This window comes from Perca fluviatilis, chromosome 11, assembly GCF_010015445.1.
Source record: "Perca fluviatilis chromosome 11, GENO_Pfluv_1.0, whole genome shotgun sequence".
Classification (NCBI taxonomy): domain Eukaryota; kingdom Metazoa; phylum Chordata; class Actinopteri; order Perciformes; family Percidae; genus Perca; species Perca fluviatilis.
In genome coordinates, this window is record NC_053122.1 from 22,122,421 (window position 1) to 22,137,382 (window position 14,962).

At 41.1% G+C, this 14,962-nt stretch overlaps 1 protein-coding gene across 11 annotated transcripts in view; it reads left to right on the top strand.

The window, feature by feature from the left end:
- The window catches only part of LOC120568357 (adhesion G protein-coupled receptor L2-like), an 85,600-nt gene that overhangs the window by 56,407 nt on the left and 14,231 nt on the right, over window positions 1–14,962 (top strand). For 7 of the 11 annotated variants that reach the window (XM_039815821.1, XM_039815823.1, XM_039815822.1 and 4 more), the window contains 9 exons: window positions 890–990; window positions 2,667–2,852; window positions 4,259–4,297; window positions 8,097–8,280; window positions 9,790–9,912; window positions 11,529–11,734; window positions 12,223–12,396; window positions 13,697–13,906; window positions 14,569–14,789. In XM_039815821.1, the coding sequence (XP_039671755.1) occupies window positions 890–990; window positions 2,667–2,852; window positions 4,259–4,297; window positions 8,097–8,280; window positions 9,790–9,912; window positions 11,529–11,734; window positions 12,223–12,396; window positions 13,697–13,906; window positions 14,569–14,789 (1,444 nt within the window). The remainder of the gene's footprint in view (window positions 1–889; window positions 991–2,666; window positions 2,853–4,258; window positions 4,298–8,096; window positions 8,281–9,789; window positions 9,913–11,528; window positions 11,735–12,222; window positions 12,397–13,696; window positions 13,907–14,568; window positions 14,790–14,962) is intronic. The other 4 variants (XM_039815815.1, XM_039815816.1, XM_039815819.1 and 1 more) reach the window with 1 other exon arrangement.

The following is a 14,962-nucleotide window of genomic DNA, read 5'->3' on the forward strand; positions in this document are numbered from 1 at the left end:
CAACACAACGGCATCCTGCCGGCCGTTACAACACTAATGTTATAACTTTATGTAAAATGTTCATTAAACTTGCACTGTATTCCATTAAACCTAAATGTAAACCTTTTCTCCCCACTGTTCTGCCTGCAGGATGCTAATAGAACATCCATAGACTGCTTATACTACAGCTTCTGTCATTGTTGTCATTTTCAAAAACAGTGGCGTGTCATTAAAATATAGTACCAAAGTCCAATGTTTATTTATTGTCTGAGTTACATTCAGACAGTATATTCACAGTTATGTCTCACATTTAATATAACTTTTGGAAGTGTAGGAAGTCCGCAGTAAGGGGAGCATTGTGCTGTTAAACCCATTCAGTTGACAATGATACTCACACAGGAATCTCTCATGAGATACCTTAACACCTCATCACAGAGACTGACAGAACTGTCAAAATATAAAGCGGGGCTAGTGGAGGAGGAAAGCTAAAAAGAGACAATGTTTTGACTGTGGGGGTGAAAAGGGAATGAGTCTTGGATTACATACAGTACAGTATCTTGTTGCTGTTGTCGGTGGGGGGGCTTCATTAGGACTATTTTTTATTTAGACATGCATGGCATTAAACAAATTTCTAGACAATAACAAACCAGAGTCCACTGTTTTTTTTTCTGTCAGTTTTGTCCAAGCTTTGTAGGAACCTGACAGTGTTTTAGTATGCTTGTTTTAGTATTTTTGTTTTATTTGTGTTAATTGTACAAAGCAGCCTTTCAGATTGTTGGAAGTGGTTGTTCCTGGCAAACAGTTTCCTGCACCAAAGAGTCTATGTGAATGAGGGATCAGCAGAAAGAACTGTATTTGAGCAAGGTTTTGGCTTCTCTCCAACTGTTGTGTTTATTGTGTGGTACTGCAGGCATCGCCTCCTTCCTCTGCACTGTGACAGGGACCTGGTGCTCCAAAGGCCCAGACCTCAGCAACTGCACCTCCCACTGGGTGACTCAAGTGGCACAAAAGGTAACAGTAATGTGTCAATTGCAAAATATAGCAGCAAACAAACATGTCACACGCCTCAAATCAAACATCTAGTAGCAATGTTTTACCCGTTCGCTTGCTCAGTTTATTTTTCTTATACCAGCAGAGAACTGGTCAAGGGTAAATATCATGAAAATACTTCAGCTTTTTTTCAAGTGTGGCTTAAATACAGTTTGGTAGCAGAGAGAAATGAGCTATCAGGAGTAAATGCCAAGTTCTGCACTCAGTTACTGAGAATCAAAGACCCAGAGCTGCTTTCTTCACTGACTTTTTTTGCTTTGATGTTCAACAGTCATGCAGGTTTAAATCTATTGAACGCACACAGATAACAGTCTGAAACGACCATAATGCAACACAAACGCACAACATATTGAATTTTAAGGAAGAGATTTCTCTTGAACTGAAAAACACTTTGCACACTCTAAAGAAATAGGCAGTATCCACAGCAAATCAGCTTGATTCTTTTCATATAGAAGCTATTCAAAGATGCAAAACATTCAAATAAATCGATGTAAATAAATTTAATTGGTGGTGATCATACAGCTTCAGAATGATATTTAAAAATAATCATTTATTCTTTGAAAACACATCTATACTGCATCCATTCCATGTTGGCACAATGGGAAGAATGGGAAAATCTCATGTTATTCCAATTTAGGAATCCTCAGTTATTATTCCAAGCTCGTTACACCCATTGCTAGCCTTGTAGTGGCAGAAGAGAAATATAGTTATATGTTTTTATTTCGACATATTTGCTGCTCATTAACAAGTGAAACCAGATTCAAAACAGTATACTTGGCTGAATTTATTGTATTAGCATTGATACTGAATTTTATTTAGATGTTATTGCCAACATTGGAGGTGTTGCAGCCATTATGCCACTTGACACTTCTGTAGTTCTTTTTTCGCTGAGTTGGAGATATCACAGCTGCCAAAAATGTCTGATATATCCGACTTGGAATTACACTTTGGAATCTGAATGGTATGCATGTTGTCCCACTTAGTAACTCGTAATTATGGCTTGTATGTTATGACATGAATGCTGCATTAGCTCTCTCTTTGTGAAGTTTAATTGGCAGTGCTATTCCAAAGTTCTATTTTGATTGGTGTGTGTGTGTGTGTGTGTGTGTGTGTGTGTGTGTGTGTGTGTGTGTGTGTGTGTGTGTGTGTGTGTGTGTGTGTGTGTGTGTGCGTGTGCCTGCATTGCTTCATTTCCTCGGAGTACAAAATGGACAAGTTAATTGATTTTTTGTATACTAACTGCAAACGCATCATACCATAAAAAATAAGTATATATAGTATACAGTATACTGTCCATACTAATGATTAGTATGTAGTATGCTGGTATGGGGGGGTGGCAACACTTTAAAATAACTGGTGGAATATACTGATCACACATGAGAATACAAACACTGACAGCTTATCATTGTTCCAGAGTTTCTTCAGCTTGTGTGTTACAGTTATGCTATTGTGTTCAATCCCAGTGTTTATATTCATTCTGCACACAATGGCTTTCTTTCCTTCTGAACAAGCAATGGATTATGACTCTGTGGTGTGTGTGGGATTCATTATTTTAGCTTCAGCTTGCAGAACCATCTCAGGCCTTCTTCAATGACGCTTCACTGACACCCCCTTGTTTTCCCCGTTGCTGTTTTTAGATTCGAAGTGGCGAAAATGCTGCTAATTTAGCCAATGAGCTGGCACGCCACACACAGGGCCCGGTGTTTGCCGGAGACGTCAGCTCCTCGGTGCGCCTGATGGAGCAGCTCGTGGATATCCTGGATGCTCAGCTGCAGGAGCTCAGGCCCAGCGAGAAGGACTCAGCTGGTCGCAGCTTCAACAAGGTACTGTGAAATTGCTGTCTAGCGTAAACTTCGTTGCCCGTTTGCCCCAACTCTGTGTCAGCATGACTCATAACATTCATTAGCAGGACACCTACCAATATACACAAATACAAACATGCACATGTTATCACAGACACACATTCATGGAAACACACAGTCTCAGGGGCTAGTGAGGCAGGTCTAGCCCTGAGGGGAAGCTCATTCCTCTGCAGCTCCCTGGTAATTACCGGCTTTGGAAACACAGACTCACCTGGCAGTTCTACCTTAAAGGAGCTAATGGCCATGAGCCCCCCGCCAACACAAAGAATAACTCTTCATTGCTGACAAGTGTGGAACTGCTCACTCCTGGAGCTTCTGCAGGCATTCGTCAAGAAAAGAGTAGGCCCAAGACTTACTTACATCTCTCAGCTGCAGGCAGTCTCATGGAGAGATGAGTGACAGTTTGAAAAATTACATTATTATTCAGACTTTCTTGACAGCAGTTGTTCTGTAAACAAGGTTATTTTCACCGAAATGACGCCCGTTGTTTGTGCCTTTTTGTTCAAGATAGCTACAATGCTGTTACGCATATGAAGATAAGAGCTTCCAGGTTTCTCACTGAGTTGTACATCACAATAACAACAGCGTGCGATTGGCTGATGACAAGCAACAATGACAGAAGTTAAAGCACCATACCCGTAGCTTTGCAAGTTTTATTGCCTGTACTAGAAATCATACACACATGAGTTGTGTTCATGGAGCTAAAACACTGGTATGGTTCTTAAAGTTGCATGCAGCCCTTTCCCACAAATCAACAAGTGGTAAATGGTGGTGTCCATGGCAGCAATCTTGTCTTGGTTGAAGAAACATTTTCCTGTGTGTGTGTTTTCAGGAGGTGTTTATGATGTGGCGGTTGTAATCTGGATACAAAGAACATTTTATCTCTTTGTTGTGAGACCTACAGTATGTGATTTTCTCCACTTTGACTCAATTAGGTAGGAGAAGGTAACTTATTTAATGCCAAGACACAGACAAAGGGTTCTACAAAATAGCTACTATATTTTGCTCTCCATGCCATGAAATACAAATGACCTTATCCCTCATTGTTTATCTTCTCATTGTATTTTAAAGCATCGCTAATGGGGAGCATCAGAATCTAGTCTCAGCATTTTTTCCTCCACACTACTGTGCATTTCTCATCCCTTCCCCTCACTATTATGTGATCCATATTCATATTTAGAATTCCCCTGAAAAGCATTTAGAGCTGTTAGATAATTTCAAGGTTGTAGTTTATAGACCTGTGCGTTTACTTCTTTTCATTAATTCTGTACTTTATGGTAAGTGGCATGATTTAATGCTTCCTGTGTTCTTACCACCTCTTTCTACAATCTGTCTTTTGTGCTTGATCCTCTTGTTGTGTGGAAAAGCTTCAAAAAAGAGAGAAGACATGCAGGGCGTACATGAAGGTATAACTACTACTGTAGGCTTTCCATGTTGCTTTTGTACCCCGATTCCGTAACGCCTGACCGGCAGCATGCAGCACTGTCTGTCCCTATGTCCATGATTGTCTTGTTACAGTATGTGCCTGGTGAACTGCTTATACAAGATGTAGCTGCTTTCTCGTCTGACTCGCTGTCTGTTCTCCCGTCATTCAGTCTGTCTGAGGATGCCACCGTTAATATCACTCTGTCTTTGTCTTGTTTCTCCTCCTCTGTGTGCTATCACTTGTACATCTTTCTTCCATTTTCCCTCTTCTTCCTTCTCCCACTCTTCCTCTCTCTCTGTCTCTCTTGTCGGCTCTTCATACGTTGTGTGAATAATTGCCTTCCCACGGTCGTAATTGCGTCTCCCTGTCAGCCAGAAGTGTGATCAAAGTGGCAGTGTGCTTAATTTTCACTTGCTTACATTGTACAATTTCTAGTCTCCCTTGTCCCCTTAGCAAAAAAAAAGTCTCTTCACCCCTTGCAGTTGTGTTTTATCTGTGAGATTAATTTCTGAGCACATTAATATGTTTGTGTTCCATTCAGATTTTTCAGTCTTTCCTCCAGACATTTTGCTTCTCCTCTGTTGTGCTGAGTATTTTTCCTCAGCTAGGTTCTGCTCAAAGACAAGGCCATGGTGTTAACACTGGGGAGGAGATGCCTTGCATGGCATAACACAATTCAGTGGCTCATGGGGCTCCCTATAAAGTTGAGTTGTTTTCACTTGAGGTCTCATTTTACTGAGAGAAAAGCTCAGCTGATTTAAAGAACGTCTGTTTAGCTGTGTTAGCGGCATGGCTCTACGGATGGTCATGTCGGCCAGTCTGTCAGTACACCACTTTGGTCCAGACTGAAATATCTCAACAACTGTAGGATGGATTAAAATTCAATTTTATACAGACATTCATGGTGCCCAGAGGATGAATCCTAATGTATTTTATGATGCCCTGACTTTTTGTCTAGCACCACCTTGAGGTTGACATTTGTGGTTTTAAAAGAGTGCTCCACCGATTTAGCATTGCACTACTATAACAGTCACAAAAAAGTATCAAAACCAATGCAGCAGAACTAAAACCATCATCTTTTTATTCCATGCATTTCTCTTCCTTGTCAAAACCTGGCACCTACATTACCCACAATGCTCAACTGCCAACAGTTAAGGCAGAGATTTGGGCATATTATGCAAGTAGCGGCTAATGTAGCCTCGGGCTGCTGGCCTGAGGAGCGGGCTACAAAGGTCTGCCCCAACCGATAGTGACTCAAGTGACATCACGTGAGGTAATTTATCAAACTTTGCGCCACTTCCTCTGGAGACACAAATGCTTTATACAAATTATTTCAGATATGCAGTAGTACTCCCCAAGACCTGTAAACAGACTTTGATGTGTAAAATCGGTGGAGTTCCCCTTAGCGTAAAATATCTCAACTATTGGATGGATTTCCATAAAATGTGATGCAGACATTCACGTCCCCCTCAGGATGAATTGTAACTCTGAACAATAACCCTTAACTGCTCATCCAGTGCCATGATTAGGTCAAAAATTTAATTTGTCCAAACTGCAAAACTAATGACTTTCCATCAGCCTCAGCTGCATAGATATATCTACATAGATACCGCATCCAGCAGACTCATAGAAAAGCATAGACTTTTGTCCTGCTTTTGGATGTTCATGCGAAAGAAAAGCCAAAACTTAGCAACAGCGACGAGTTAATCCCCCGTCTTAAAAAAAATCCTAAATAAGCATTTCTAACAAACCAAAAAATCATTTACAAATTTAGCGAGAAATTATGATTTTAATTGTGGATAGACCACTTGCCTTGATAGACAAACATGCATTAGGAGGTGCGGCTACTCTGGACCAATATGGCGGCCACATCGATTGCTTCACAGCAGCGGTCAGTGCTGTATCTACGTAAATATGTCTATGCCTCAGCTGTACCACAATGCTACTTAGTACTGTTTAGTACTAATTTAGTGCTAACAAGCCACACTAAGATGGTGAACACGGTAAACGTTACACCTGCCAAACATCAGGATTTTGTTCACTGCTGTACCTACATTAAAGCTGGTGTAGGCACTTTATTTTTTTTGCCGTTGTTGGGCAAACATCCATAATAACCTTTCAGCATATTGTAATTCAAGTGGTATGAGAGAAAACTAGACTTATGCACCTCCCCTTGGCTCTCTTGTCAGGTTTTAGATCATCTAGATGTGACGGGAGAGCTGCTGTTGCTCTTGAAGTCAGCGCTGTTCGCCAAGCTCATTTCATTTCTTTAGCTAAAGTAAGCTATGGGGGCTCCTCTAGTAGCACCCCTGTGATTTGTAAAGTGACCTCCACCCAGGCGAGAATTAAAGAGGATTCAGTCCGAACACAGATTCTTTCTGTGCTACGCAAATTAGAGACAGACGACCTTTTATTCTCCTTTTGGATTCATGGGTCCTTTGAGGATGGCTCACCGGGGTGTTGGAAGACCATTTAGTGTCTGTCTGGTTGTAATGGTTACAACCCTGTAATGGCCACTGCTCTCTTTCCTGGAGAGAGAGAGAGAGAGAGAGAGAGAGAGAGAGAGAGAGAGAGAGAGAGAGAGAGAGAGAGAGAGAGAGAGAGAGAGACTTACCTCCCATCATAGTCACAGCTCACAGGCTTCCAGTTGCCTGCAAGGTCAGAGCCACAGAGATTGATTTCTGTGCTCGGGCCGAGATATAAAGACACGCTAAGAGCCCTGTGTCTGGATACAGTCATCATCGCTGTGGTTGATATGAGCTCAGTGGTCAAATGTTGTGGTTAATCATATATTGGTGCAGACTTTGGTTGATCCCCTTTCTTGTTATTCCAGGCGCACGGATAATCCTGTCTGTAGTCAATTAGTGTTGTGGATAATCACAGCTGTGGCTAATTGGTACAGTGAGTAAGGGCTTGTTGTGGTTAATTACCGTTATTGTGGTGGGCATTGCTGTGGTTAATGGCACCTATGGTTAAATTGTCACTCTGATTTACCACACCAAGGGTTGAGCTAGATTCTGAATCTTACAACTGTCGACGTTGTGGTTTTTGTGTCAGGCAGGAGTCATGAACTCTTCCAGGGTCAAAGGAAACTCTTGTTTTATCAACATATGATACTTGTGTGGCTTTTGTGGAATGTTTTGCTTACTTACTGCTTATCAGAACGCAGGAAATGAAAGGATTGCCATTGAAAACAAGCAGAAATGTTCCCCCATCTTGACTCAAACTGCCACTCTGGGCATGGATTTCATGATAATGCCCACTTTTCTCCAGGAGAATAGTGTCCAAGGCCATTGTGGGCAGATCATGTTAGGAAAATAAGACTATTGTTCATTGTGGTAATTGTTCTCTTGGAAAATCAAAACCAGGAATTGAGAAGTCACCATTGTATACAGTTTAATCCAGTGAAGGGAAAAAACATTTGGTTTGTATTTCCTCTTCCCCTAAAGCACTTTTACATAATTCAAAAAAAAAAAAAAATTGGTCCAAAAGAGACTTCCTTTGATTAGGCTTACTTTTCGTAAACAGAATATTAAACGATAAATAATGCATTTTTTATCATCATTGTTATTTTAGTTACCCTTGACTTTCTTGAACCCTCGTGTCTTTAGTCAGAGTGATCTTGATATTTCGGTGTAAGTTGTTGTTGCTGCTGTCACTGTTGGCCATGCATGCCCTTTTTATCATTTGCTGCCTGGTCCCCGCTTTTTTGTTATTACACTGAAGTTATGATGGGAGGAAACAGCAAGCTGACATTTTACTTGTCTCCATGGATACAGGCAATTGTGGACACTGTTGACAACCTCCTGAGGCCAGAAGCTCTGAAATCATGGAAAGACATGAATTCCACGGAACAAACTCATGCCGCCACAATGCTACTGGATACCTTGGAGGAAGGGGCGTTTGTCCTTGCAGAAAACCTGATCGAGCCGGCGATCGTAAAAGTACCCGCAGAGAATATCAGTAAGTTTCTTTCCAATAACTATAACACAAACCAAAACTACAGGTACACATCTGTCAGTGACAATTTATGATGCTGATGGTTATTTTTCTTTTTGTCTGTGCACCACCTCTCAGTAAAATTGTTTCTGGTAAATTTGTCTTCAGGGTAATTCTTTTTTAGCTATTCCCCAAATAGAATATGATTTCAGAAATGGCCACATCTTGCTGATGTCACAATATCTAAAAAAAGCAAATATGTCCACAAATATATATTCTCACAGGCAGTTATTAGCAAAATGATTGATTATCATTAATTTAAGTCAGCTTGGTGCTGTGACTTGTCATATTTCTACTCATGGCTCTTTGTTGCTATGGTTATGGTCTCCTACTCACCCTTTTTGTCTTATACCTCATTGATTTTTAATCTTTTTCTTGCATAGTAAAGTCACCTCATTGAATGTGTGCTTCAAGATGAACTGTCTAGACCTCTGGGAGAAAACAAAGAAACCAATTGAATGGCATTGTTCCATTCATACAGCACTCTATCTGTTCTCTCCGAGCCTTTCCCATTTAGTGGTAGTTAGCTAAGCTGATAAGGACTAGTTGCTCCGTCTCTACTAAAAGAACTGATTATTACATTGTATAATATGCTGTATATTGGCTACTTAATCACTGCACTGAGACAGTTGTTATGAGCTTGTCAAACTCGCTTATCTGCACATTAGAGGTAATATTCCAGCGGAGAAACATGAAAACAGCCATATGAAGAAACATACAACCTGACCTCCCTTGAAGAGTTGGAAAAAATGTGAAAGCGATTGTTGCTCCTAATTAGCAGTTTGTCGAAGCCAAAACGGCACCTCCAGGCGAGCAACAAGGCCAAGACGAGGGCATGGGCAGGAAGAGCAAAGAGAGAGCTTGAAACTAGACAGGGGGAACAATTCCTCATCTCCGTCTGTCAGAAGCCATATATCTGAGGAAGTGAGGCCGTTTCTGACGGGAGGGAGTGTGCTGATACGTGTGTCCTCCTGACCCTTCAGTAATTTCACACATCAAAGGGAGCACCACCCGGCAGCTGGCAAACCGGCGAGAGGGGCTGCTGGAATTTGAAAGATTTTCAGAGATTTGCTCGTCGAGCCCAGAGTTATCTGAACCCACAGGGGAGAGAAAAAGTAAAAGCTCAATGATATTTTTGATCCTATGCATATTTGACATTCATGCTGCAGTAGGCTGCATGCTTGCATTTGCTCATCTTCTGTCACCACCCTTGTTGTTATTTCTTCTTTTGCTCTTGCCTAGGAGGCTTTCACAATGCTAACCAACAGCTTAGTGACATGTTTTTTTAAGTAAATGACACTCTACGGGGCCTTGCCAATAAGATTAGATTCTTTTTCTGGTACAATGAACCTCAGGTCTTTACACATACCCTGCTGGGCCTTAGCGGTAGAGCGCTATTAAACACTTTGTACCACCAATGAGTAATACATCTCTCTATTTCTATCTCTCTCTCTCATTCCCCTCATCTCTCAGTGTTGGATGTGTACGTGTTAAGCACCGACGGTCAAGTGCAAGACTTCAGGTTTCCTCAGACAAACAAGGGTGCAGCGTCTCTTCAGCTTTCCTCAAACACGGTCAAAGTCAACAGCAAAAATGGTGAGAAAAACATAGTTGCTACAAAAACATTTAATCCTGATTAATTTTCAGCTTTTGTTTTCCTTTTTGGGTTGTTTCAGCAATTGACTAGTTTTCTTTTGTGCAATGAAGGTGATGGCTGTCACTTCAGATAGTTCTAATGGAGAAGTTTGGGAAACACGCTTCAAATGTTTTCAGAAACACATTTTAGTGTAGTGTTTAGCTTTAATTTGAGAAAGTTTGTGACCCGGCCGCCATTTCTTTTTCTACTTCAAAATGTACCAAGCACCGCCCCAACTTCCATGTGTCACTCAGTGCTCTGTCGTTTCGTTGCTCTGATTGGTTGTAGGTCTATTCAGAGGCCTTTGGGTCTGTGCTGTTGAAAATGAACTGAAAGGTTCCAGACTAATACATAATAGCGTGAATAAGTCTGGCGATGCCATACCTCAATTGGCTACTGAGAAAAAAATGGCAACAAGGCAGCTTTATCTAGGACTGCAAATTCATAATGGGCTCAATGCTGCCCCTATAGAGAGCCGAAGTCACGCCCTTCTACTTCTACAATGGGACCTATCTTTCGAAAGAATATGAACGAGGGTCAATGGAGAGATAATAATTATTTTTGGATCCCATTTGAAGCCATGGATTACAAATATGATGTTCGTCAATTTAAAAGATAATTTTTCAACCGAAGAAAATCTCAGTTTATTGTTAAACTGTTGAAGTATAAGACTGTGAAAATACATAATTAGAAAGACTACACACTTCATGGATGACGTCTGGCTGAAGCTACAATGTCTGTGTGTATCGTACCGGGGATGTAACGTTACTCTAATGAGTAGAGGATCTCGCTTGTTCTTTTGCTTATCTGCTAAAAACACTTGACTGGATAAAACCCAGCAGTTAAGATGATGTTACATGTGTTGTTTAACAGAGCTAAACTAGCTAGCTAGCGAGCAAGCCGAGCATCAAGCTAGGTGAGGTAGATTGTGTCAGACGGGAGATGTAGTCCACTGAGCGGTTTCACACTAAACTAAGTGGTACTATGACAAACCTACAGCTAACTGAGACTTTCTTCGGTTGAAAATGTATCTTTTAAATTGACGAACATCATATTTGTAATCCATGGCTCAATTCAAACAGGATCAATTTACCTTATTCTAAAGTTAAAAAAATATATAGGATAGTGGTATCAACCTTTGCATTTAACTCAAGAAAGTCTGTGAGCATTGTTCTCATAATAAGGAACTATTCCTTTAAAGGGATACGCCACTGTTTGCTGAAATAGGGCTTATCACGATCTCCCCTAGCTGTAGATAGGTGGGCCAACGCATTTTTTGTGCATGCATTGTTTTAGTCCGGTGCAACACCGGCAGCACCTCCGCTAGTTAGCTTAGCGTGGTGAATGGAATCCTATGTTACCGGTTAGCATGTTGTGAGTAAAAGTGAAAATGCAGTAAAAGCCAGGGTAGACCGTGATAAGCCCTATTTCAACAAACGGTGGCGTATTCCTTTAAGGTTTGTGCATTCATACGTACATTGAATAAAGATGTTAATTTTCACTAAATAGATTATTTGTAATTCACTTGTTTATGCTCCCTCTGTATGTCTGATGATTGTATAATTGCCGGTTGCAGGTGTGGCCAAGCTGGTATTTGTGCTCTACAAAAACCTGGGTCAGTTCCTCAGCACCGAGAATGCCACACTGAGGGGAATGGTGGATCTAAACAAACGCAACCTCTCTCTCACAGTCAACTCGCACATCCTGTCAGCTTCTATCACAAAGGAGTCCAGCCGTGTGTTTGTGGCCGACCCTGTGATCTTCACACTGGAGCACCTGGATGTAAGCCTCCTCCTGAGATTCACCCAGACCACACTGTAGAGCCAGGCTGTTAAAATACTGAAACAGCTGCACAAGCTTTTGTAGTGAAGGGCAATTGCATCACTTTGATGGATCATTGTTGTAGAAAAACTGTTGGAATAAAGAGATGGCATCTATATATTGCTGGTGTATCATAGGTGCTGGTGAGACTACTAGATTTAGAGAAGCAAGTTGAGCTTTTTCTGTGCTTGGAAACTGCCATAGTAACCCTTCTCACATTTCAACATATTAAGATTCTTTACTTGCACAGATACTAATTGGTAAAGGACACATATGCACAATCTACACATCAGGTACATTGACATCCTGTTTCTTGCAGTTAGAGATATGAAATATACAAGATGTGTTTGTTTATAATCAAGCATTTTGCTGCACATGTTTTATATATACAGTATATACATATATGTTTAAGCATATTTTTCTCTGTGTGTGTGTGTGTGTTTTTGTAGAAGGAGCACTACTACAATCCCAACTGTTCCTTCTGGAATTACTCAGAGCGGAGCATGATGGGCTATTGGTCCACTCAGGGCTGTAAACTGCTGGAAACCAACAAAAGCCACACCACTTGCTCCTGCAGTCACTTGACCAACTTCGCCATCCTCATGGCCCATCGGGGAAATGTGGTAGGTGACCCACTCCTTGTGGTTTGCACAAGCTATTTTTGTGTCTCAGTTACCTGTTCTTCCGTCTCGCTGACAGATTTGTGCACTCACGGCAAGAACAAGAATGCCATTTCAGTGGAGATAATTAGATTATTGCTGGAGGAGAAGGTAAAGGTGGGGGAGGAGGTGGAGGTGGAGAAAAAAGGGGTGAGGGCTGTCACTTTAAAAGAGCGAGATTGTGGATCAGGATAGGAAGTGCCGTACCATCATCGGAGGTAATTATTTTTTACCTATGGGCCGTGTACCTAATATTCCTTCATGCGTATGTCCCTGAGAATTATGGGAAACAGTCTAACCTCAGCTTTAACTTGTGTTTCCACCCCTCTTGAAGTGGTGTAGGATCCATTTGGTCGCGAAATGCAATTACGATCCAATTACATGATAAATAGCATGTGTAGCGAGGACCTAGCCAGTAATAAATGTGGAGGATAAGTTTGTGGTTTGTTTAATACTATGTCCCATTTCATGAACTCTGTCCCTGTCATCTGTTGTAACCTCAACCTTAACCACAGCTTGAAACCAGAGCCCCGAGGCTAGGCTTAGCCTCACACCAATTCCCTGCACATCACCTCAACTGCAACTCCTGCCCTCAATAAAATTACAAATATCACAGGAGGAATTGCCTCACTTTCAGGCCACCATGTCCTTGAATGATATTTTGTATGGCCAAGTCTGCTGTTTTCACATTTGCCTGATGCCCATCTTGAAAGACGCTCAGTTTTAGATCTTTGGAAACAGCGTGATTTGACCTCAAAAAGGGGAACCTCACTTGATTGCGGTTCTTTGTGGTAGATTTTTAAGCTGATGTCGCTTTCTGCCACATGGGCCCCATAATGTGATCCAAGCATGTTTGGTTTCAGCGCCAAATCTCATCAGGTACGATCAGGATAAAGGATAGGTTCCCTGAAGCTAATGTGAGGCTTAAACAGTCTGAATTAGTCAAGTCAAGTGGATATCTTCCAAATATATTTTCTTCTTATTACTATCCTTCCACTGCAGCTCAACAGGGAAACACTATGGAAACACAAAGAGGGATTTTGTGCCAAAAAGACAAAAATATTGTAAAGATATTTATACGTCTCACATAAACTGTGTTTTTTTGTCCCCCATCTCTTCCATTGAAAGTGCCTTAGGATGGGATTTTTTAAATGCCCAATATGAACTGGAGGAATGATCACAAAAACATTTGCATTATTGTCCATATAGGAAGGTTAATAATTATGTTAATTAACTATTTCAAACAATGTCTGTTTCTCTGTAGGGGGAGGGGAGCGTCCACGACCTTCTTCTCACCGTTATCACACGGATGGGTATCGCCGTGTCTCTCGTCTGCCTGGCCATCGGCCTCTTCACCTTCTGCTTCTTCAGAGGTCTGCAAAGCGACCGCAATACCATTCACAAAAACCTCTGCCTCAACCTCTTCATCGGCGAGCTCGTCTACCTCGTGGGCATCAACATGACAGAACCAAAGGTACCGTGGAAATTGTACTGCAGAGGGTTTTAACCTTTATACTGCTGATGGATAGCCTCATCTGCTGTGGTTAACCTTTAAATACTTCAATGTATCCTTCAATTTTCCTTTAACTGGCTGCACAGTTAGCAAAAAATCCAAATTAGATTAACATACCTAATAAATATTCTGTATCTGCTTGTTGCAACACTTAAAGGTTTTTGATGCTGACGCTGAGTGAAACATTCACTCAGGATGATGTTTTTTTTTTAACGTTAACATTTTTACCATATATGCATTTTCACATATACTGTAATCTCATTCCTGAGTTGTTGGGGAAATTAACGATGCAATAAATATGTTTTAGAAAATCCATTTTATCACCTATTAAAGGTGTTATGGCAATCGTGATTGCAGTTGCCTTTTTACACATCCAGCAGACACGAAGCAACGTTAGCATTCATTTAGAGCAGTGTTTCTGTATTCATTTGGAGCAGTGTTTCTGTCCACCTGATGATAATGATAATAATAACATTATTATTATTATTATTATTATTATTATTAATAATAATAATAATAATAATAATAATAATAATAATAATAATAATAATAATGAAACAACCCCAAACTATGCATAGGAACAACCCTTACCTTCATAATGTCTGCATGTGTCTTCCTGTCAGCTGGTGTGCTCCATCATCGCCGGCGTTCTCCACTTCTGCTTCCTGGCTGCGTTCGCCTGGATGTGTCTGGAGGGCGTGCAGCTGTACCTCATGCTGGTTGAAGTTTTCGAGAGCGAGTTCTCACGCAGGAAGTACTACTACGTTTCTGGGTACCTCATTCCGGCAGTGGTTGTGGGCATCTCAGCAGCCATCGACTACAGAAGTTACGGCACACAGCGGGCGTAAGTGTGACATCTTTGTAGAGATTCTTCTTTTGTGGGATAAAAATGAGGAGCATTAGTCATCCCTTCTCCCCATCAGCATGCATGTATGTGCTAATGATAGTAATATCACAAAGAGTAGTCCATCTTTGCCCCTGGTAAATTTAAACCCTGTCACTGAAATTTCAAGAGGC